The 22534-nt window shown below is 41.3% G+C and overlaps 1 protein-coding gene across 1 annotated transcript in view; it reads right to left on the bottom strand.

Moving 5' to 3' along the window:
- Positions 1-22534, bottom strand: part of EFCAB5 (EF-hand calcium binding domain 5) — a 119592-nt gene that overhangs the window by 29711 nt on the left and 67347 nt on the right. The window contains exons 9-15 of the mRNA XM_013981195.2: positions 22054-22209; positions 18624-18723; positions 16438-17502; positions 13297-13374; positions 13108-13200; positions 9340-9554; positions 6391-6547 (exon numbers count right to left, since the gene is read on the bottom strand). Coding sequence (XP_013836649.2) covers positions 6391-6547; positions 9340-9554; positions 13108-13200; positions 13297-13374; positions 16438-17502; positions 18624-18723; positions 22054-22209 — 1864 coding nt within the window. The remainder of the gene's footprint in view (positions 1-6390; positions 6548-9339; positions 9555-13107; positions 13201-13296; positions 13375-16437; positions 17503-18623; positions 18724-22053; positions 22210-22534) is intronic.

Genomic DNA, 22534 nt, shown 5'->3' with positions numbered 1-22534 from the left:
TTTAGTACCACTCATCCTTCTTCTGGTACTTGTGTCCCAAAATTTGCTTTGGGGAAACCACTCCACTCCCACTGCAGTTCATGTGTTTGAGTGGAGTTCCATTCACTGTTCTGGAGGTGGAGCATGCATCCCAGGCCTAAGCCAGTTAGGACATTCTAGTCTCCTACCCAGAGTGGTTGGTTTATCTCATACTAATGCCAGATTCTGTTTGAATGATTGGGAAGTGGCTATGTTCCTTCTTATTCCCACTGGACCTGAATAAACCTCTGAGGATGTAAGACTGCATCTGGTCACCACAAAGGGAGAGGCTGTATGAAAATGGAGTCAAAACAGAAGAGAGCAGAGCCAATGAAAGAGAAAGAAGCAGATACCTGCTCTTCACTATTTGAACTACCAAATTTTCTTGTATCCTCAACTAGCCATGAACTTTCCCAGCACATGAACCAATATAGTCCTTTTTTGCTTAACCACTTTAGGCTAGTTTTTCTATGACTTGGACTCTTCTTCCTCTCCCCTTCCTCCCCCTCCCCTTCTTCTTCTCTTTTCCCTTCTCTTCTTGAACAATTTGGTCCCAAAGCCATTAGGTGGGACAGAGCAAGCTAAGCATCTATCTGCTCCTGTTGAAGGGAAGCCTTAGTGTCCCCAAACCGGGTATCAAAATCTAAGTGGGATAAGGAGGGCATACATGCAGGAAGTGCCTTGGCATGGATTGTCAGAGCCTTAGTAGGGCGAGGAAGTTACCCAGGTGCAAGGGCAATCTTCAGCCTATGTGAATGAAGACGGCAGCTCTGGAGAAAGGTGGTCTAACTTGGGGTTCCAGAACCCACAGGATGAAGAGGGTATGCCCCACATGGGATAGTTAAGTCTGAGCAGGGGGAGAAGGACATCCAAATGAAGGGACAGCCTGGCCGGAGAAGTCAGAACCTAAATAGGGTGTCTGTGTGGAGGGGTAGCCAGCATGGGGAATCAGGGCCCAAGCAAAATTAGAAGAACTTCCAGGAAGGGGACTGCTCAGTATGATGAGTCAGAAGTCTGAGTAGACTGAGGAGGGCATCTATGTTTTAAAAAGGTGTCTTTTCATCAAATGACAGAGCCTAAGGAATGTGTGAATGTGCACCACCTGCAGGGGTGATCCGGTGTGGGATGTCAGAGCCTGAGCAGAGTGAGGAGGGAAACTGTGGGAGAGGCAGATTAATACAAGGTGTTGGAACTTAAGCATAGAAAGGATATTGCTATAGGGAAGAAGACAGTGTGCTGGAGATTAACTCCATACAGGGGGACTGATCAAATAAATACATTTGTGATAATATGAACAAGAGAGAAGGCAGCTACGAAAAAGGGAGAAAACTAGAATGAACTCTGTGGGATTGGATGTGGAGCTATGGACTTATGGTTTTTAATATTAACAGAGATGTGCACAGATATAAATACTTGTGTACATACACACATGTACATATTCTCTATGAGAAGTTGGGAGCAGGGATCTGGGAGCAAGGAGCACACGTAGAACTCAGATCCTAGGTTCTAAATCCCCTTCTCCATTTTGCTATATGTTTGAAATTTTTCATAATAAAATTGGAGGGGAGGGTAAGGCACAGGAGCCAGATCAAAAGAACTCTTGCAAATCAATCTGGGACAATATGAGCATCAAAAAAAAATAATAAGGGATTATAGCCCATTGAATAAAATAGGAAACCATAAATACAAACAATTATAAGTGGATTCATGAAAAGTTTGACAAGAAAGGTGATGTTTACATGGTTTCAAAGTACACTCACAAAATACTTACTGATTAGAAAGAGAAAAAGAGTAACTTTAAAGTTGAGGGACCTGACAGATATTGTTTTATTTCATGGGACTTCTGATAGGATTCAGTGAGAAGAATATAGCATCACTTATGACAATCCTGTCGAAAATGAAGAACCTGAATTTAAATATGAGGAAACATTAGACAAACTTAAAAGAAGGGCACACTACAAATAACTGGCCTGTGATCATCAAATAAGGTCAAAGTAAGGGAAATCCAGGAAAGACTGAGGCATTTCTCAGAGAGTCCTTGTTCCAGAGTGAAGAAACAGCAGCAGTTTTACACTTACTACTTGTCCAATTTTCAGTGTCTTTAAAAGACATGTTGTTGAGTTTTTCAATGAGATTTTAGATGTTTTTAATGTTCCAGATTTCTCGAATTTGGTGACAGACTACATCACCAAAATGCTGTAATTTTATCTTATTTATTTTTATTTGGGGGAAGGGCTTTTTTAGGGCTGCATCTGCAGCATATGGAGGTTCCCAAGCTAGGGGTCCAATCACAGCTGTTGCTGCCAGCCTACACCAAAGCAACACCGGATCCTTAACCCACTGAATGAGGCCAGGGATCGAACACTGCAACCTCATAGTTCCTAGTCAGATTCGTTTCCGCTGCACCACAACAGAAACTCCCAAAATGTTGTAATTTTAAGAGACGTAAATGTTCTATTTAAATAGAATATCTTATAGCAAATCTTATTATTTAATAGAAAATTAAAGGGCATATCCAACAAATGTTAATAGCTATTCCATGGGAAGTAACAGGGGAAGAGTGATTTATTCCATTAATTCTACAAGGCAGACAAGTCACATGTTCTACAGCTCTTTCTTTTTCTTTTCTTTTTTTTTCTTTTCTGGCTGCCAGTGGCATATGGAGTTCCCAAGCCAGGGATCAGATTTGAGCCACAGTTGCAACCTATGCTGCAGCTGCGGCAGCACCAGATCCTTTAACCGACTGTGCTGGGTCAGGATAAAAACTGTGTTCTGGCCCCACTGCTGATCCCATTGCACTGCAGAGGGAACGCCCTCCATAGCTTTTTAAATGTGATATTTCTATTCAAAAGATTAGGCTGTATTAGACAGTAAGAAAAACAGAAAATTACAGGCTAAAAGTTTTAAGTTGCCCCTTTCATATAGAAAACTTCCATTTTAAAGACCACCGAAGAAACATTTCTAGAAATTTCTAATTCTGTGACTTAACTGCATTTAAATCCCAATTTTTACTCTTTGACACAGAAGTTGATAAGAAGGGAGTTCCCGTCATGGCTCAGTGGAAACGAATCCAACTAGGAACCATGAGGTTGCGGGTCCTTGCTCAGTGGGTTAAGGATCTGGCATTGCCATGAGCCATGGTGTAGGTCGCAGACATGGCTCGGATCCCGCATTGCTGTGGCTGTGGTGTAGGCTGGCGGCTACAGCTCTGATTAGACCCCTAGCCTGGGAACCTTCATATGCAGTGGGCGCAGCCCTGGAAAAAGACAAAAAAAGATCAAAAAAAAAAAAAAGTAGATAAGAAGGTTAGAACAAAACAAAAACAGAAAGCCATTTAAAGATTTACCAATGAGTTATTACCTGAAGTTTAAATTTAGAATTTTTTTTTTTTTTTTTGTCTTTTTAGGACTGCGCCCACAGCATATAGAAGTTCTAAGACTAGGGGCTGAATTGGAGCTATAGCTGCCAGCCACAGCCACAGCCACAGCAATGTCAGATCCTTAACCTCCTGAGCGAGGCCAGGGATCAAACCCATGTCCTCATGGATATCAGTCGGGTTCGTTACCACTGAGCCACAACAGGAACTCCTCTTCCATTTTTTGAAGAATATAAATCTTCCTTTCTTCTTCCATCAGCCATCATCTCCTCAGGCCAGGTGGCTACAACTACGTGTTCAAAGAGAGTCACGCAGTATAAGCCTGCCTGTGGAGGGAATAATTTGTTCTTCTTGCTTGCAGGCATCTTCTTCTGACAGCAGATTCTGCCTCATTACTTTCCTCATTCTCATTTTCTGCACTTAAACCATTATATTTCATGCTATCTACCTATCCTTATTGCTATACTTTAATCAGAGGTATTGGAAATTTCTTATAACTTCATCCTTAGGTCCCTGAAATTCTAGATCCCTCACGTCCAACTTCTTCGTTTTATCCATGAAGACACCTGGCTCTACAGAGGTTCAGAGACTTGCTCATGGTCACGTGACCATTTAGTGACAGGTCCAGTATTGGGACCCAGCTCTCCTGACCATTTCGTAGCATCTTTTCCTCTGTGGATCATAGTTCTGTGTTATGAAGTTTTCTCATCTTGTAAGTGGAAACCACCTCATTATGCTTTTAGAAGCTTCATTAAGTAAACTGTCTTTGGGTGCAGTTTAAGACAAGTAGTGTAGTGTAATATATGGTTTGCAGAGGACACAGTTAATGACAAATGACAGTTGATGAACAGGTTTTCAAGAGCAACCAATACAATGATTTTTTTTTTTTTTTGGTCTTTTTGGTCTTTGTTGTTGTTGTTGTTGTTGTTGCTATTTCTTGGGCCGCTCCCGAGGCATATGGAGGTTCCCAGGCTAGGGGTTGAATCGGAGCTGTAGCCACCGGCCTACACCAGAGCCACAGCAACGCAGGATCCGAGCCGCCTCTGCAACCTACACCACAGCTCACGGCAACGCCGGATCGTTAACCCACTGAGCAAGGGCAGGGACCGAACCCGCAACCTCATGGTTCCTAGTCGGATTTGTTAACCACTGCGCCACGACGGGAACTCCAATACAATGATTTTTGAATGGCTGATGACTTAACTAACCATGACCATTCTTTCCCTCAAACACTATATGCCTTAAAAATTTGAAATCTGTTACGCCAAAGTCACCAAGTAAATCCTAAACCCAATAAAGAGCAAAACCATTTGTACTGAGATCTAATCAAATCGAGGAGGGAACTTACTATATTGGAATAAGAATTTTAGTAGCTTTTGATTGGGAAGTATTGATCAGGGGAGAAAAATATAATACAGGGGAAGAAAAGTCTTTAAGGACAATAAGTAGTTAAGGAAAAGTTCTGCTGTGCTGCAGTGGCTCAAGTTGCAGTGGAAGCACAGGTTCAATACCTGGCCCAGTGTAGTGGGTAAAAGGATCTGGCATTGCTACTGCTACAGCACAGGTCATAGCTGCGATATAGATCATGGCTGTGGCTTGGATTCAGTCCCTAGCCTGGGAACTTCCATATGCCACAGGCAGGGCTGTTAAAGAAAAAAAAAGAAGTTAAGTAAATTCAAGGGAAACTTGCAAGTCATCTAGACTTGAGAGGTGAATCAGACCTTGTAGAGGCAGAAAGATAAAACAAGAAGGGAAAATAATCAGAACTGTGGAGAAGTTTGGATTCTTTTCTTTTCTTTTCTTTTCTTTTTGGCTGTGCCTGCAGCATGCAAAAATTCCCAGGCCAGGGATAGAACCCACACCACAGCAGTGACAATGCTGGATCCTTTGCCAACCAGGGAACTCTGGAATTCTTTTAACCCCAAGGGTGTGGGTAGCCAGGTACACAGAAGGAATCTATGTAGAGTTAGGGTCTTGGACAAAGCGCTCTATAGCATATTCCACTCCTGATTGCTCTGACATTTTCAACATTCCCACCAACAATGTACAAGGGTTCCAATTTCTCCACACTCTTGCCAACACTGTTATTTTCCATGTTTAAATTATAGCCATACTAGATAAGTAACAAAAGCAAAAATAAATGACTGGGGCTACATCAAACTAAAAAGCTTCTGCACAGCAAAAGAAACAACAGAACGAAAAAGCAACATACAGAGTGGAAGAAAAGATATGCAAATCGTTTATCTGATAAGGGGTTAATATCCAAAGTATATAAGGAACTCATACAACTCAATAGCAAGCACTCAATAGCAAGATTGAAAAATGGCCAGAGGAACTGAATAGACGTTTTTCCAAAGAATACATGAAGAATAACCAAAGGTGCAAAAAAGATGCTCAACATTATTAATTACCAGGGGAATGCAAATCAAAACCACAATGAGCTATCACATCAAAGAGAAAGTAGATCTTTTTTTTTTTTTTTTTTTTTTTTTTTTGTCTTTTTGCCATTTCTTGGGCTGCTCCCACAGCACATGGAGGTTCTCAGGCTAGGGGTCTAACTGGAGCTGTAGCTGCCAGCCTATGCCAGAGCCACAGCAACACAGGATCCAAGCCGCGTCTGTGACCTACACCACAGCTTACGGCAACGCCGGATCGGGATTCATTAACCACTGCTCCACGACGGGAACTCCCCAGTAGATCTTAAATGTTCTCACCACAGAAAAGAAATGGTAACTATGTGAGGTGATGGAGGTATTAACTAAGCTACCGCGGTAATCATTTCACAGTATGTGTATCAAATCAGTGCATCCTAAACTTATGCAATGTTACATGTCAATTATACCTCAATAAAGCTGAAAAAATTATAGCCACTCTAGTAGGAGTGAAGTAGTATCTCATAGTTTTAGAACAGCTAGTCTTTTAATTGTATATTATCAAAATACAGGGAAATTTGAAGCCAAGGTGTTATCACAACTTAAGAAAATTCCTGTTTTTACCTTTCTTCATGGATTCTTTTTCCATTCCCTCCTTGTATGTGTACAAAAGTTCATCAATTTCCTTCAGATCCAGGAACCCTGAGCCATCACTGTCCCACTTCTGAAAGAGGGCTTTTAGGAGAAGTCTCCGTCGGACTTGGGACGCATTTTGTTTAGCCTAGGATACAAACAGGATGACAAAACACAGAAGATATACTGTTCATTGTGCTAGCTGGCATCCTATGCTTATTTCCCCCCAAAGTGCAGATAAACTTTTTGTAGAAACAGCTTTGCTTTGGGACTAAGCATGGTATTAAGGGGGAAATGAAGCATTTAATTTTAATCCTTTAAATATCATTTCTTTGTCTCACCTCTAAACCCCCCCAAAAGCAGACATTCTCTGCATTGAATTAAAACACACTAATTTAGGAAAAGGACTGCACTCCTTGAGAATCTTTAACTCATTCCTTTCCACTCCGTTGTTGGCTGTTCAAGAATGTGATAAACAAATGGGGTGCCCTGCCTGGCTTCTTGACGGAATATGTCTTGTAGGGGAATGGACAGCAGTGTTCAAACAATGGATTTTGAAAAATGTTCAAAAATTCTTTTTTTATATTTAACACTGACATTTTTGAATGAAAGTTTTGTCTGGATATACACCCAGGAGTGGGATTGCTGGATCATAAGTTAGTTCTATGTTTAGTTTTCTGAGGTAGCTCCATACTGTTCTCCACAGTGATTGTACCAATTCACATTCCCACCAACAGAGTAGGAGGGTTCCCTTTTCTCCACGTCCTTTCCAGCATTTGCTATTTGTTGACTTGTTAATGATGGCCATTCTGACCCGTGTGAGGTGGTACCTCATTGTAGTTTTGACTTGCATTTCTCTAGTAATTAGTGATGCTGAGCATTTTTTCATGTGCCTCTTGGCCATCGATGTATTTTCTTTGGAGAAATCTCTATTTAGGTCTTCTGCCCATTTTTCAATTGGGTTTTTGTTTTTTTTTGTTTGTTTGTTTGTTTTTTTTTTTGCTATTGAGTTGTATGAGTTACTTGTATATTTTGGAGATTAAATTATTCTCAGTTGCATTGTTTACAACTATTTTCTCCCATTCTGTAGCTTGTCCTTTAAGGGTTTTTTTGGTACATGTACCCCTATGTTCACTGTAGCACTATTCACAATAGCCAAGACATGGAAACAACCTAAATGTCCATTGACAGACGAATGGATTAAGAAGATGTGGTACATATATACACAATGGAATACTACTTAGCCATAAAAAAGAACAAAATAATGCCATTTGCAGCAACATGGATGCAACTAGAGATTCTCATACTAAGTGAAGTAAGAAAGAGAAAGACAAATACCATATATCACTTATGTGTGGAATATAATATATGGCACAAATGAAGCTATCTACAGAAAAGAAACAAACTCATGGACTTGGAGAACAGACTTGTGGTTGCCAAGGAGGAGGGAGCAGGATGGACTGGGAGTTTGAGGTTAGTAGATGCAAACTATTGCATTTGGAGTGTATAAGCAATGAGGTCCTACTGTATAGCATAGGGAACTGTATCAAATCACTTGTGATGGAACATGATGGAAGATAATATGAGAAAAAGGATGTGTGTGTGTGTGTGTGTGTGTGTGTGTATACATATGTTTATGTATAACCAGGTTACTTTGCTGTATAGCTGAAATTGACAAAACATTGAAAAATCAACTATAATAAAAAATTAAAACTAAAAAAAAAAATGACACTGACCTAACTTGATATTAGTTTTATTTACCATTTAGTTTTTTTTGTCTTTTTAGGGCTGCACTTATGGCATATGGAAGTTCCCAGGTTAGGGGTCAAATCAGAGCTGCTGCTGCCAGCCTACACCAAAGCTCACAGCAATGCTGGATCCTCAACCCAATGAGCAAGGCCAGTGATCAAACCCATGTCCTCATGGATAACAGTCAGGTTCATTATCATGACTAGCATGGTAAGTGGACTAGAATGATAATGGGAACTCCCATTTATATTTTTGTTTTACTAGATCATGTCATTTTGACAGTAATTTATTTATTTTAGGTGGGTTTCATTGCTAAAAGATGGAGTTCCCATCGTGGCTCAGTGGAAACAAATCTGGCTAGCATCCATGAGGTTGCAGGTTCGATCCCTGGCCTCGCTCAATGGGTTAAGGATCCAGCATTGCTGTGAGCTGTGATGTTGGTCACAGATGTGGCTTGGATCCCACATTGCTATGGCGTAGGCCAGCAGCTACAGCTCTGATTTCCTGGGAACCTGCATATGCTGCAAGTGCAGCCCTAAAAAGACAAAAAAAAAAAAAAGTGAAATATACCATTTGGTCAAATGGGGGGAGGACTGTAACTGGGGATGCACAAGAGATATCAACTCTAGATTAGGTTGAGAAGACTTGTATGACTGAGGAGGTTACTGAATATGCCTGGTGGACCTATAAAAGCACATAAATTGTTTATATCAGCTAATGTGTTTGCACTTTTCATCCAAGTAAGTAGCAAGTTCTTAGGAAATATTTTCTGCCTTGATGCACATGAATAAAAATATATATTCAAGCCACTATTGTGCCCCTATGTGTGTGCATTTGTAGATATGCTCACACAGCAGACGGCGCACACACATACCCAGACATCTTTTCACACACACATATCTGTTCCTTGGAATCTGTTCTTCAAACTTCAGAAGAGCAAAAACAAAGCTATACAATAAACCATCTCCTGCCATCAGAAATCATGTTATTATTAGGGGAATCAGTTCCCTGGAGTGTGATCTTAGAACATTTGACAATAAAATGAAGTATTTAATTGCCATGCTCAATGAAGTAAAGTGATAGGTTTGGTTGTAAATTATATAAGAAGAGATACACTAGGAATAACTGAGATTGATAGATTTATTTATAATAGTGACCTCAGTTGTTTTATTGATAAGTAATATTACTTACCTCTTCTAAGCTACTCATTTTCTCTTCTTTTGTTTCAACAAAGCTCCTCTTAAAAAAAGAGGTAAGGGCCTCGCTGACACTCAAGGGGGAGTCTTCACCAACAAATGTCTCCAGGAGTTGCACAAACTGGAGCAGATTGAAGGAAACTCCATTGAAGGCACTCCTACCTTTTAATTCTGTGTAAGACTGAATATTTCTGATAATTGAGTGTAGGTCTATCAAGCAGGAAACAGACATCAAACAATGAAGTGAACGATTTTATCAAAGGTCAGGAAAAACATATCAGTACTTACTATAATGTATATATACTACTTTTTTTCCTGTCAGGAATCCATGCTCCCTTCATGAGGACAGCACCCTCCTTTTCTTTTTTTTTTTTTTTTTTTTTTTTTTTTTTTTGTCTTTTTGCCATTCCTAGGGCCGCTCCCTCGGCACATGGAGGCTCCCAGGCTAGGGGTCGAATCGGAGCCGTAGCCTCCGGCCTACACCAGAGCCACAGCAACGAGGGATCCGAGCCGTGTCTGCAACCTACACCACAGCTCACGGCAACGCCGGATCGTCAACCCACTGAGCAAGGGCAGGGACTGAACCCCCAACCTCACGGTTCCTAGTTGGATTCGCTAACCACTGCGCCACGACGGGAACTCCAAAAGTCTATTTTTTTTTTTTTTTTTTTTTGTCTTTTTTTTTTGCCTTTTCTAGGGCTGCTTCCTGCGGCATGTGGAGGTTCCCAGGCTAGGGGTCCAATCGGAGCCGCAGCTACCGGCCTACACCAGAGCCACAGCAACGTGGGATCCGAGCTGCGTCTGCAACCTACACCACAGCTCAGAGCAACGCCGGATCCTTAACCCACTGAGCAAGGGCAGGGATCGAACCCGCAACCTCATGGTTCCTAGTCGGATTCGTTAACCACTGAGCCATGACGGGAACTCCCCAGCACCCTCCTTTTCTAATTTGGGAAAATTTATCAGATACATCATCAGTTTAGATGTATCAGGTAGTACCGAGCCTCCCCTGCCTCTTGGATAGCCACGTGATGTAGGTCTGCCCAATGATTCACATATGAAAGCAATTAATTCACTATAGGCCAACAAGAATTAGCCCCAGAACTACTGAGGAAACCACTGGGGAAGAATCATTCTTCTTGTGCTCTGATTCCTGAACTAGTAGGATGTAGGCTTAGAGAAACTTTCATGGACATTTTTGCCACAATGCAGAGAAAACTACCTAAAACTGAAAGTTGCACAGAGAAGACTGGGGCTGAGAGGCAAAGAGACAGTGTCCTGGAGATATTATTGAGCCCTTGGATTCAGTTGTGCTGGAAGCCAGCTGCAGCCTGGCTCTGTCTGTAAACACCACCACTACAATCTCTCCTCCAGAGAGCCTTATCTTGAAGCTCCAAGTTATAATATGAAGCATATTTCATAAAAGAACTCAGTGATTTTTGTTTGATTTATTAACTAATCCAATCATTCATGCCCTTATGCCTTCCATATGAGTCACTGATGTGACTTAAAAAGGATCACCTATTCATTTGTCAAAACGGTAAAGCAAAACGGAAATAAAGAAGACCAGGAGGGGGGAGTTCCCGTCGTGGCGCAGTGGTTAACGAATCCGACTAGGAACCATGAGGTTGCGGGTTCGATCCCTGGCCTTACTCAGTGGGTTAAGGATCCGGCGTTGCCGTGAGCTGTGGTGTAGGTTGCAGACGCAGCTCGGATCCCGCGTTGCTGTGGCTCTGGCGTAGGCTGGCGGCTACAGCTCGGATTCGACCCCTAGCCTGGGAACCTCCATATGCCGCAGGAGCAGCCCAAAGAAATAGCAAAAAGCTAAAAAAAAAAAAAAAAAAAAAAAAGAAGACGAAGACCAGGAGAAGAGGAATGAATTATCAGGCCACAAGAGCTTAACCAATGCCATGCAATTTTACCAAATACATGGAGGATAGAAAGTTTGTCATTTGATCCATGCTTAAATGAGAAAAAATTGCAGATAGGAAGAGAATAATCTCTATAAGTTTCACTACTTGTTGATGAAAGGTAAAGTGATACAACAGCATTGCAATAAAATATGAGTACTTGTTAGAAAAACTGTTGTTAAAAACATGGTTTACTGGAGTTTTCATCATGGCTCAGCAGGTTAAGAACCCAACTAGGATCCATGAGGACTCAGATTCGATCCATAGTGTCCCTCAGTGGGTTAAGGATCTGACGTTGCTGTAAGCTGTGGTGTAGGTCACAAATGCAACTCGGATCTGGCGTTGCTGTGGCTGTGGTGTCGGTCAACAGCTGCAGCTCCAATTGGACCCCTATCCTGGGAACTTCCTTATGCTGCAGGTGTGGCCCTAAAAAGAAGAAAAACAACAACAACAACAGCAACAAAAGGTTTACTGAGAGCTAAAAGTTACCCTTTGCTCTCTCTTTTGAGTAGGTCTTTCTTTCTAAGTCTTCAAAAACAATATTGGAGTTCCCATTGTGGCTCAGTGGTTAACGAATCTGACTAGGAACCATGAGGTTGTGGGTTCGATCCCTGGCCTTGCTCAGAGGGTTAAGGATCAGATGTTGGCGTGAGCTGTGGTGTAGGTCGCAGACAAGGCTTGGATCCCACATTGCTGTGGCTATGAAGTAGGCCGGTGACTACAAGTCTGATTAGACCTTAGCCTGGTAACCTCCATATGCTGCAGGTGCAGCCCTAAAAAGACAAAAGACAAAAAGAACAAAACAAAAAAACCCCCCAAAAAACCCCCAAAAAAACCCAATATAGATCCTCACCTGCCTACATGTTTGGATGTGGAACTACCAAGGAGAGGAATATCTGGAATGATTTCTATTGTTCAAATCTCTAATATCTTATTCCCTTTGTATATCTGGATCATAGCCTCAAAGTGGTTTCAGGGCCATGTCACAGTAAAAAAAAGTGTAATATTTGGCCCTCTGTATCTGAAAGTTCTGCATCTGAGGACTCAACCAATTGTGGATTGAAAATATTAGGAAAAAAATTTCCAGAAAGGTCCAAAAAGCAGAAATGGAATTTGCCACACTCTGGCAACTATTTACATAGCATTTACATTGTATTTACAACTATTTAAATAGCACTTCCTCTGTATTAGGTATTACAAATAATCTAGAGATGATTTAAAGTATGTGGGAGGATATGTATCAGTTATGTGTAAACACTAGGCCATTTTATATAAGGGACTTGAGGATCCTTGAATGTTGGTATTCAAGCTTAAGGGGTGGCATCTGTGAAACCGATCCCCTACAGATACTAAGAGAAAACGGTACTAATGCATTTGTTTTCGAGCATTAATCAATACCACTTCATATACACTACCTCCCAAACAGTCATCTCGAACATGGCTAGATCCATCAGCTCAGGGACAAAATAATTTAAGTATCACTCTGCTGTGTCTTCGCTAAGTTCAGTCTTTTTTATTCTTTTATTTCTGTCTTTTTAGGACCGCACCCACAGCATATGGAAGTTCCCAGGCTAGGGGTCGAGTCAGAGCTACAGCTGCTGGCCTACACAACAGCCACAGCCACAGCAATGCCAGATCCGAGCTACACTGCAGCTCATGGCAACGCTGGGTCCTTAACCCACTGAGTGAGGCCAGGGATCGAACCTTCATCCTCATGGATACTAGTTGGGTTCGTTACTGCTGAGCCATGATGGGGACTCCAAAGTTCAGACTTTATCTCTGGGTCCCACAGTAAATTAATCTCATCAATTAGAGTGCCATATCTTCTTCCCAGTTTTGTTGTTAACACGTACCTGTGAACCTGGAGTTACCATAGATTGAGTTTGCCTGTTCCTCATCTTCACATCTGGCATACTTTGTGTTCCAGTTACAAGTCAAAAGTTCACCTATAAAATACATCTTCCATAATATAGTCAATTTAACTTCTCTTTCACACTGTTTTTGCTCTAAAGAATGAACGAAAGGAGGATTCAATGAGTTACCTGACCATGACTTTCCTTCTATTTTTTGGGACTTGCGTTCACAGGATTTGTCTTTCTGAACTTCCTTTTTTGCAGTTTCTAAAAGGTACAAAAGAATATGTCCTATGAATTGGACATTATATATTTTACTATATATTCTAAAGTTAATAAATGAGAGAAATGCCTTGCATATGGAACACAAAAACTTTCTTTCAGGTCCTTTCCTAAGTATGTTGTGTCATAATCAATCACAATGGTATCACTTTAGTTGTTGCGAATAGCTCTGTGACAAAAGCTACTTGTTGTACCCAGATTTGGCTAGGCAAAGTGAAGGCTATTTATCCTAGCCTCCTTGTCAGCTAATTTTCACTATATGCCGAAATTCTGACCAATGGGCTGTGAAGGGAAATGATGTCATGACTATCCTTTCTCCTTGTTCTCACCTGCTTGTCAGATTGTGGACATGGTGGCAAACTATCTTGGACTGTGTGGTTGGAAGAGATAGGAGACAAAAGGAGCTTGAGCCAGTGTTGATTTCATCGGGCTGAGATGTCACATAAGTTTTGACTTTTATATGAGAAAAAAACTTCTCTTTTTTTCTTTTTGTCTTTTTTAGGGGTGCACCCACGGCATATGGAGGTTCCAAGGCTCTGGTCAAATTGGAGCTATAGCCGCTGGCCTGCACCACAACCACAGCGACTCAGGATTCAAGCCTCATCTGTGACCTACACCACAGCTCACAGCAACGCCGGATCCTTAACCCACTGAGCAAGGCCCAGGGATCAAACCTGTGTCCTCATGGAGGCTAGTCAGATTCATTTCTGCTGAGCTACAACAGCAACTCCAGAAACTTCTCTTTTGTTTAGACATTGTTATTCTGTTTTGCTTCTGTTTGTTTTTTCAGACACTGTTATTTTGGATCCCTGTTGTACAAAGCCAAAATTAAGTCCTCACTAATATAATTTCTTTTTTTTTTTTTTTTTTTTTTTTTGTCTTTTGTCTTTTGTTGTTGTTGCTATTTCTTGGGCCGCTCCCGCGGTATATGGAGGTTCCCAGGCTAGGGGTTGAATCGGAGCTGTAGCCACCGGCCTACGCCAGAGCCACAGCAACGCGGGATCCGAGCCACGTCTGCAACCTACACCACAGCTCACGGCAACGCCGGATCGTTAACCCACTGAGCAAGGGCAGGGCCCGAACCTGCAACCTCATGGTTCCTAGTCGGATTCGTTAACCACTGCGCCACGACGGGAACTCCATAATTTCTGATTGAATAGTAACTTCACTGATTTTTTTTAGCTGTATCCCTACTATATAAAGAGAGCCAGAAATTACTAGCCCTGTTTTGTGGAGAAACATATATATAATGCTGGAAAAATGAGAGATTTTAAAGTAGTTAATGATAGTGTAGAATCTATAACACAGATTGCCCATCTCTTAGAAGTTTTTAAATAAGAATTTTGGGGGGGACTGTGGAACTTTGGAATGAAAGGGCAGAACTAAAAAAAAATATGTCTAGGAGTTCCCGTCGTGGTACAGTGGTTAACGAATCCGACTAGGAACCATGAGGTTGTGGGTTCGGTCCCTGCCCTTGCTCAGTGGGTTAACGATCTGGCGTTGCCATGAGCTGTGGTGTAGGTTGCTAACGTGGCTCGGATCCCACGTTGCTGTGGCTCTGGCGTAGGCCGGTGGCTACAGCTCGGATTAGACCCCTAGCCTGGGAACCTCCATATGCCGCGGGAGCGGCCCAAGAAATAGCAAAAAGACAAAAAAAAAAAAAAAAAAAAAAAGTCTAACTGAGGTCTTAAGTGGCATTGAGTTTGGCTCTCTAAAAGATTAGAATTCTTTAACAAAAAGGGCATAAATTGGCATAGGCAATTTAAAGGAAAAGTCTTTTTCAGAATAAATATTTAAAATGCAGGGTGCTTTCTGTCTTAAATATGACTTTCAGAAACTTGTCTAGAACATTTTATATACAACTGAAAAAAAGTGAGATACTTTTAAAATTTGAAATAAAATAATTTTTTTTTTTTTTTTGTCTTTTCAGGGCTGCACCTGCTGCATATGGAGGTTCCCAGGCTAGGGATCCAATCGGAGCTGTTGCTGCCAGCCTACACCACAGCCACAGCAACACGATCTGAGCCGAGTCTGCCACCTACACCACAGCTCACGGCAGTGCCGGATCCTTAACCCACTGAGTGAGGCCAGGGATTGAACCCGCAACCTCATGGTTCCTAGGCAGATTCATTAACCACTGAGCCACGACAGGAACTCCTGAAATAAAATATATTTTAAAAAATGGTTTCTGAGGAGTTCCCGTTGTGGCTCAGTGGTTAACGAATCCGCCTAGGAACCATGAGGTTGCCAGTTAGATCCCTGGCCTTGCTCAGTGGGTTAAGGATCCAGCGTTGCTGTGAGCTGTGGTGTAGGTTACAGACGTGGCTCAGATCTCGCGTTGCTGTGGCTCTGGTGTAGGCCGGCGGCTACAGCTCCGATTCAACCCCTAGCCTGGGAACCTCCATATGCCACGAGAGTGGCCCAAGAAAATGGCAAAAAGACAAAAATAAATAAATAAATAAATAAAAATGGTTTCTGAGAGTTCCCATTGTGGTTCAGCAGTAACAAACCCTACTATATCCATGAGTTCTCGGGTTCAATCCCTAGCCTCACTCAGTGGTGAAAGATCTAGTGTTGCCACAAACTGTGGTGCAGGTTGCAGACATGGCCTGGGTCCAGCGTTGCTGTCGCTGTGGCCAGTGGCTGCAGCTCTAATTCAACCTCTAGCCTGGGATGCAGCAGATGTGGCCCTAAAAAAAGTTAAAAAAAAAAAAAAAAGCAGTTTCTAATATCACACACCACATTTAAAACAAAAGGGCTGCCACTGCCTGTCCAGTGAAATTGTTTACATATAGTATTACTAGATTTCTTCCTTACAAATGGGCTTCTAGTGTAAAAGGAATTCTAGGTAAATTGACAAAAGAGACTTTCTGGTTTGCATGTAAATAATTGCTCAAGGTTTAGACTCACGATAAGTAGCAAAATATATCTGAAGGTTATATGACATTATACGTCAGGAAAAGACGCTAACTGAAATGAATGTTTTCTGAAAGGACTTTTTAAAAACACTTTACAAAATAAGGAGATGCAGGAGAACTATATTATTACCTGAAAGATGACTTTTTCTGTGTGATGCTGAAATCTTCTCTTGCAGCTCAGAACTTATGAATAGCTGCTCTTCATATATTTCCTCTAGAGTCCTTTCTTCCTGTGGAGGGATTTCACTGTACTCAGAAGAAATAACCTCCCTAGATTTTTTACTTTCTCTTAAGATACTACCTTTTCTTGATTGTGAAGTTAAGTCTTCGTCCTGTTGTTTTTCTGGAATTGTCTCTGTAGGTGGTGGTTGTTCTGCAGTTGACCCTCCATGTGGTCCTTGTTCCACTACTGACTCTCTGCGTGGTGCCTCTTCCAGAATTGACCCTCTGCGTGGTCCTTGTTCCACTACTGACTCTCTGCGTGCTCCCTCTTCCAGAACTGAGCCCCTGCGTGGTTCTAATACCGACTCTCCGTGTGATCCTTCTTCTGCAGTTGACCCTCTGTGTGGTCCCTGTTCTGCAGATGACTGTCTGTGTGGTCCCTGTTCTGCAGATGACTGTCTGTGTGGTCCTTGTTTCTTGGGTGAACCTCTGTATGATCCTTGTCCTGTTGTTGACTCTTCATGTTCTCCTTGTGCTATTATTGATTCTCTGTAAAGTGCCTGTTCTGCAGTTGATTCAGTGTGGATTCCCTGCGGTACTCCTTGATTTGTTATTGGCTCACTATATGGTCTTTGTTCTATTATTAACTCTCTACTTGATCCTTGTTCTGTAGTTGGCCCTGTGTAGCCTCCTCGTTCTGCTACTGATTCTTCATACAGTTCTTGTTCTCCAGTTGACTCTCTGTCTTGTTCTAGTTCTTTGGTTGAAATTCTGTTTGGTTCTTGTTCTTCAGTTGTCCCTCTCTGCTGTTCTGGTGGGCTTTGTGGTCGTGTTGATTTTCTATGTTCATCATGTTTATATTGATCTTCTGGATTTGCTAATAATTTGCTTTTGGTTTTGCTACCTTGCTTTTCAGAAAGTAATGTATTCATCTTTAAGAGCACTTTGTCGAAGTCTTCATAAATGTGTTTCTGATTATCCATATCTCCCCAGAACTCAGGCAAGTCTTGCTCTCCAAATTCAACAAATGGCCCTAATGCAGAAAAGAAAATATTTACCTCAACAATTGATCTCATAGTTCAGAATCAGAGCTAGTAAATTAATGCAAAAAAGCAATGAGCAGAGTGATTTTAATATAGGCCTATTGCTTTAAATTAATATCAGTTATCTTTCCCAGCAACCCAATAAAAAATAAAAAGGTGGAGTTCACGTCATGGCACAGGGGAAACCAATCTGACTAGGATCCATGAGGTTGTGGGCTCAATCCCTGGCCTCACTAAGTGGGTTAAAGATCTCGCATTACTGTGAACTATGCTATAGGTCACAGACATGGCTCCGATCCCACATTCCTGTGGCTATGGTTGTGGCTGGCAGCTGTAGCTCTGATTCGACACCTAGCCTGGAAACTGCCATATGCTGGGGGTGTGGTCCTAAAAAGAAAAGAAAAGAAAGGAAAGAAATGATATAGAGATTTAAACATAATAGAAAAGATCCATGAAACTAATGAAACTAAAAGCTGGTTCTTTGAAAATATTTTTAAAATTTGATAAACTTTTAGCTAGACTCATCAAGAAAAAAAGAGAGGTGTTCCCTCGTGACTCAGAAGGTTAAGGATCAAGCATTGTTACGGCTGTGGTGCAGGTTTTTTTTTTTTTTCTTTGTCTTTTTGCCTTTTCTAGGGCCGCTCCTGTGGCACATGGAGGTTCCTAGGCTAGGGGTCCAATCGGAGCTATAGATGCCAGCCTACACCAGAGCCACCAACGCCAGACCCGAACCACGTCTGCAACCTACTCAGCTGACGGCAACGCCAGATCCTTAACCCACTGAGCAAGGTCAGGGATTGAACCCGCAACCTCATGGCTCCTAGTCAGATTCCTTAACCACTGGACCACGACGGGAACTCCTTGAACAAATTTAAAATTGAGTTCAAGCTGAGTTCTCACTTAACAAACTTTAGCATTGCACAATCCTGAAAAATACATCTAGTTGTGATGAAGAGTGAATTTTGTGTGGAAAGAACAACTAGATATAGCTATCATGATCTAAGGGAAGTATTATATGAGGGGATTCCATGGGGATAGAATGATCTCGTATTATCACATCAGTGTACCACATCACTTCAGTTTAAGCATACTCCCTCTGGGTGGCACTTACATTGTCTTGGGTTTCGGAGTACACCTCTGAGCACTTTTGAACTTTGGTCATAGAATGTTTCCAGCAAGGCCAATGTCCTCTGCCGATCCAAAAACCCTACCTAAGCAGAAAGTTTGCAATTAGTTGTTACAAGAGATCTGAAATTTTTATGTAGATGGAATATTGAAGTTCTTAACAACGCCACCAGCAGCATCATGATGTAAATAAAAGCTTCAGAGGAATTCCCTAGTAGCCTAGCAGTTAAAGGATCTGGCATTGTCACTTCTGTGGCTTGGGGTGCTCCAGTGACATGAGTTTGATCCCTGGCCTGGAAACTTTCATAAGCCATGGAAGTTCCCGGGCCAGAGATTGAACCTGTGCCACAGCAGAGACTGCCGTGAAAATACTGGATCCTTAACCCACTGGGCCACGAGAGAATTTCTAAATAAAATTTTTAAAGGAAGAGAAAAGTCTTATAATAACTTATATATTTTACATCCCTCCCCCTTCTCTGCTTCAGTTTGGATAGTTTCTTTTGCTATGTCTTCATGTTTACTAATATTTTATTGTTCAGTGTCTTATCTGATGCTAACATCACGTAGTGAAGTTTTAATTGTATTTTTTTTTTTTATCTCTAGAAGTTCAATATGGAACATGGTTGATTGAAACATGAACCTGGTGAATGGCACTGTGGATTCAGTGATTAACACTTGGAAGATCACTGCTCCTTACTCAACAAAGCATGGTTCCCGATATATTTTTAATAGAATCCTCTAAGAATTACCATTGTTCTTTCATGCCATATAGCTAATTCTGAAAACTTCAACTGAATACATTTTTCAGAGAAGATTTTCTGCCTTCAGAAGTATTTAAGGGCCCTTCCAAATGGTGGATTCTGAGCCTCACTCTCTAAGCTCATGTAGCTACAGATATACAAACATGTGTACCTATCCATATATACCTATATGGTTTATATCATTGTTTGCTTTAAAAAATGGGATTTTAATATATACATTTCTCCATCTCTTACTTTTTGTGCTCATTAATAATCTTTAAAAGTTCCTCTAAGTTAGTTGGTATAGATCTATTCATTTTGTATAAAGGCTGCATGATATTCCAAGATGCAGATGTACCATCATTTAAAAAACATTCCCCCCATCTCCATGTATAAACAATGCCACAGAATCATTCTTGTACATGTATTTTCTATTGACTCGTGCTTTTATTTATTTCTTTTGCTAAAAATTTCAGAAATGGGGTCACTTGGTTGAAGGGTGTGTGTATTTTTAACTTAAATAGGTATATCCAGATTATTAAACTTGCACCATGAATGGTTGAGAAAATACTTTTCTTCTATCCTTACCAGCAATAGGTGTTATCATTTTAAAATGTTTCTATTTATCTGTCAAGTAAGTAGTGATTCCACAAAATTGAATGTTCAAATCCTTTGTCCAGTTTTCTTTGGGGGCTTATAGAGTGTCCTACCATCAGAGAAAGGGGCAATTCATTCAGTGCCAGCCATAATACTTGTTAACTCTGACCATATGGAGTTCATTCCACTGAATCATTCTGCTGAATCCTTAACCCATGAGTGAGGGCAGGGATCAAACCCACATCCTCATGGATACTAGCTGGTTCTTAACCCACTGAGCCACAAAGGAAACTCCATAGAGGCTACTTTAAAAATTGCTTTTTCTGAATTGCAGTCAGGTATGGTATATTTGTCTACGCTTAAGATGGTTATAAAAAACTGCTCTAAAAAAAGAAAAAAAAAGAAAAAAAAAAAAAAAAAGGAGTTCCCGTCGTGGCGCAGTGGTTAACGAATCCGACTGGGAACCATGAGGTTGCGGGTTTGGTCCCTGCCCTTGCTCAATGGGTTAATGATCTGGCGTTGCCGTGAGCTGTGGTGTAGGTTGTAGACGCGGCTCGGATCCTGCGTTGCTGTGGCTCTGGCGTAGGCCAGTGACTACAGCTCCGATTCGACCCCTAGCCTGGGAACCTCCATATGCCGAGGGAGTGGCCCAAAGAAATAGAAAAAAGACAAAAACAAAAAACAAAAAAAAACTGCTCTATGGAGTTCCCTGGTGAGAGTTGTCACTGTTGTGGCTTGGGTCACTGTTGTGGTGTGGGTTTCATCCCTAGCCTGGGAACAGCATGCCATGGGTGTGGCCAGAAAAGAAACTGCTCTAAGAAAGTCATTTTTAAATTTATTATAAGTCCAACATAAAGGATGTTCACTTCATCACATAGGACCCCTTTAATGGGAACTTCCAGAAGAAACTCCTGAGTATATTTTATCCCAAATTCCTATACTTCCTCTTAATACCAGTTTATATTTATCTTAAAAACATTGTCAGTAGGGTGTTTCATCATGTTTGCCTTTTCACATTTACTACTAGGAAGCTTAGAATCAGACTTGTAGACAACCCAGAGCAAATATTTATGCTATGCATTTTGGGGTTTGTTCCCAGCTTCATTTAGTATCCTGTCTCATTTTTTTTCTTTTAGCCTACTTTTTTTTTTTTTGCTTTTTAGGGCTACACCCATGGCATGTGGAAGTTCCCAGGCCAGGGGACAAATCAGAGCTTAGTTGCCAGCCTACACCACAGCCACAGCAATGCCAGATCCAAGCTGCATCTGCAACCTATACCACAGCACACGGCAACCCCAGGTCCTTAACCCACTGAGTGAGGCCAGGATTGAACCCACGTCTTCATAGATACTAGTCAGGTTCATTACTGCTGAGCCACAAGAGGAACTCCCATCCTACTTTTAATCTATGTTCCTTTGTGGCATTTTATCTATTCTTATAAGCTTTCTTAAATCTTTTCAGAAACATGGGATACAAACAAATAAATATAAAGTTCGTAAATAAATATATTCCAGTAAAATTTGTATCTTTTTTTGCAAATCCTTTTGGTATCCTGGCACACTAGTGTCTTCCCAAATTCCATTCTTAGAAATACTTTTTGATATAAAGTTTTCTTGTTTTTAAAAAGCAGAATAAAATATGGTAGGCTTTCTATTCCCAGCATCTCTTTTCTATACGTAGCCACCAGCAAAGACAGTAAGCAAAAACAATCCTAAGCAACCCATTCTTAAGAATGGGAAAGAAACTTAGAGATCTAAATCGTGAAATGCAGTGCCACTCAAGTTGTAGTCTGTAGGCTGGTACCAGTGTGTGGTGAGAAAGGTACAGACATTGAGAACAGTATCTTGAAAATGTTACAGCAACTTGAAAAAGTAACTAATAATAAATAAGATTTGAATTAAAAACGACAGAATGTGGATTGTATTTTGTATGTCCTTTTCTCCTTCCTAGTAAGCCATTTTTCTTAACAGTCCACAAAAGATTGGATATTAAAAACATCACCATTAAAAACAACAACCTAAAAACTGGTCCTTCACAACAAATAGTTTGAGAAGCACTGCTTTAAGGGTCTTACCCTACCTTTCCATGGTCACAATACAGGAAGAGTTCAGCAAACATCTGCCTCCGCATGTCAGCTTTTATGACAGCCCTGAATTCATCCGCGCAGTGGCAAAGGTGCTTAAGGAGTCCCTCAAACATTTCACTTTTAAAGTCTGTAATGTATGAAGAGATGAGCTGTGGATAAAAAGAGGATAAATGATTTATTTTAAACCACCTTCTTTTTTTTTTCCTTCTGCTTTTTAGGGCCTCACCCATGGCATATAGAAGTTCCCAGGCTAGGGACTGAATCAGAGCTACAGCTGCCGGCCTCCACCACAGGCATAGCAACGCCAGATCCGAGCCGTGTCTGAGACCTACACCACAGCTCATGGCCACGCCAGATCCCCAACCCACTGAGTGAGGTCAGGGATCGAACTCACATCTTCATGGATACTAGTCAGATTTGTTTCCACTGCACCACAATGGGAACTCCTAAATCATGCTCTTTATTTGCATTTTC

Source organism: Sus scrofa, chromosome 12 (assembly GCF_000003025.6).
Source record: "Sus scrofa isolate TJ Tabasco breed Duroc chromosome 12, Sscrofa11.1, whole genome shotgun sequence".
NCBI lineage: Eukaryota > Metazoa > Chordata > Mammalia > Artiodactyla > Suidae > Sus > Sus scrofa.
Note: the sequence above shows the minus strand (reverse complement) of the source record. Positions and strands in the feature narration are given on the sequence as shown.